General features: G+C 78.5%; 1 protein-coding gene across 1 annotated transcript in view; it reads left to right on the top strand.

Moving 5' to 3' along the window:
• The window catches only part of AURANDRAFT_72531 (hypothetical protein), a gene marked incomplete at both ends in the record, with an annotated part of 4,572 nt that overhangs the window by 1,687 nt on the left and 1,114 nt on the right, over window positions 1-1,771 (top strand). The window contains 2 exons of the mRNA XM_009042601.1: window positions 288-386; window positions 591-1,586. Of these exons, the coding sequence (XP_009040849.1) occupies window positions 288-386; window positions 591-1,586 (1,095 nt within the window). The remainder of the gene's footprint in view (window positions 1-287; window positions 387-590; window positions 1,587-1,771) is intronic.

The following is a 1,771-nucleotide window of genomic DNA, read 5'->3' as shown; positions in this document are numbered from 1 at the left end:
CGCCGGCGCCCGCCGGGACGAGCGCGCGGCCGCGGCGCCCGCGCCGACGCCGCTGTCGCCGCGGTCGTCGGCGGCCGCGCTCGCCGAGGCGACGCGAAAAATCGCGGAGCTCGAGGCCGCGCTGCAGAGCGCCCAGGCCGAGCCTGAGGTCGTCGAGCGCGAGACCTTCGTGGAGGTCGTCCGCGAGGTGCCCGCGCGGCCCCCGCGTCCGACGGACGGCGACGCGCGTCGCGTCCGAACGGTCCGCGCGCCCGCGCGTCGCGACCCCCCCCCCCCGCGCGCGGCAGGTCGACCGCGTCGTCGAGCGCGAGAAGATCGTCGTCCGGGTCGTCGAGGGCGAGGCGCCGGGCGACGAGTCCGGCGAGAAGGCGCGGCTCCTCGCGCTCGTCGCGAGCCGGGCGGGAAACGAAAACAGTACGACTTCAACGCGCGCGTATTCGCGCGGGTTCGACTGACGCGTGTCACTCTGTGAAAGGAACCCACCGAGAGCCATCGATCCGTCCAGAAATCCGCCGAATCGACTTCGACGTGACCGAGCTCGAGAGGTTTGAAGTTTGGTGACCAAAAGCAGTGGTTGGTTTCCCGCACAGGTCGCGAGCCTCGAGTCGGCGCTGCGGGACGCGCGGAAGGGCGGCGGCGGCGAGCGCGGCGGCGCGCCGGGCCCCGGGGACCTGCCGCTCGCGGACCTCGAGGCGGCGCTGCGGGACGCGACGCGGAAGTGCCTCGAGGGCCGCGGCGACGAGCGCGAGCTCGAGTCGCTGGGCGCGGCGCTCGCGCGGCACCCGGAGCGGCGCGCGGCGCTCGCGCGCGAGCGCGCGGCCTGGGACGCCGCGCACGCGCCGGCGGGCGCCGCGGCGCTGCGGCGCCTGCGGTCCGTGACGCCGCCCTGGGTCGCGTCGCGGGGCACGAGCCGGCGCGAGCTCGAGCGCGCGGGCCTGCCGCGGGCCCTCGCGGCGCGCGTCTTCGAGGAGCGCGCGCTCTGGCTCGCGCGGTTCCCGCGGCGCCGCGTCGCGAAGATGGCTTTAGCGGACCTCCGGCGCCTGAACCTGCACCGCCTCGACCTCGACGAGCTGCGGGGCGTCTACGCGTGCCTGCCGCCGGCCTTTGCCTGCGACGGCGACGGCGCCAAGGCCGCGTGGCGCGAGGCCGCGCGCGAGCGGCTCGTGTCGCTCGCGCGACGAGCCGCCGACGGGTCGCTCCCGCCGCGCGACGCGAGGCACGGCGCCTACGGCGACCTCGGCGGCGATGGGCCCTTCGACCCGGACGAGCACGACGCCGACGACGGCATCGCCGCGCAGTCGCCGGGCGACGCGCGCCGCGGCCGCGACGCCGAGCTCGCGGCGCTCTCCGAGTGCCGCCGCGCGTCCGCGCCGCCGAGCCTCGCGCGCGCGCCGCGGCCCCGCCGGGCGCCGAAGAAGCTCGACGCCGCGGACCCGCGCAAGTCCATGCTCGCCGCGCTCGGCCCGGGCCTCGCCGCGGGCCTCCGGAAGGCGCCGCCGCCGCGCGACCGCGCGCCGCCGCCGCGCGACCGCGCGCCGCCGCCGCGGGACCGCGCGCCGCCGCCGCCCGCCGCGCCGCCGCCGCCCGTCCCGGGGTCGCCCAAGGGCAAGACGGACTAAGCGCGCCTCCCTGTGGCCCCGCGCGAGAGCCCCGGGCCCCGGCGCGACCGCCCGCTCTGACGCAAGTTCTGACGCGGCATGCTCATCATCTTCCTCAAGCGCGGCGTCAACGTCATCAACGTGGGCCGCACCCATCCGCCAACGCCGCCCGA

The sequence above is a fragment of the Aureococcus anophagefferens genome (genome assembly GCF_000186865.1).
Source record: "Aureococcus anophagefferens unplaced genomic scaffold AURANscaffold_34, whole genome shotgun sequence".
Classification (NCBI taxonomy): domain Eukaryota; class Pelagophyceae; order Pelagomonadales; family Pelagomonadaceae; genus Aureococcus; species Aureococcus anophagefferens.
The sequence above is the reverse complement of the archived record's forward strand: the minus strand, read 5'-3'. Positions and strand labels throughout refer to the sequence as shown.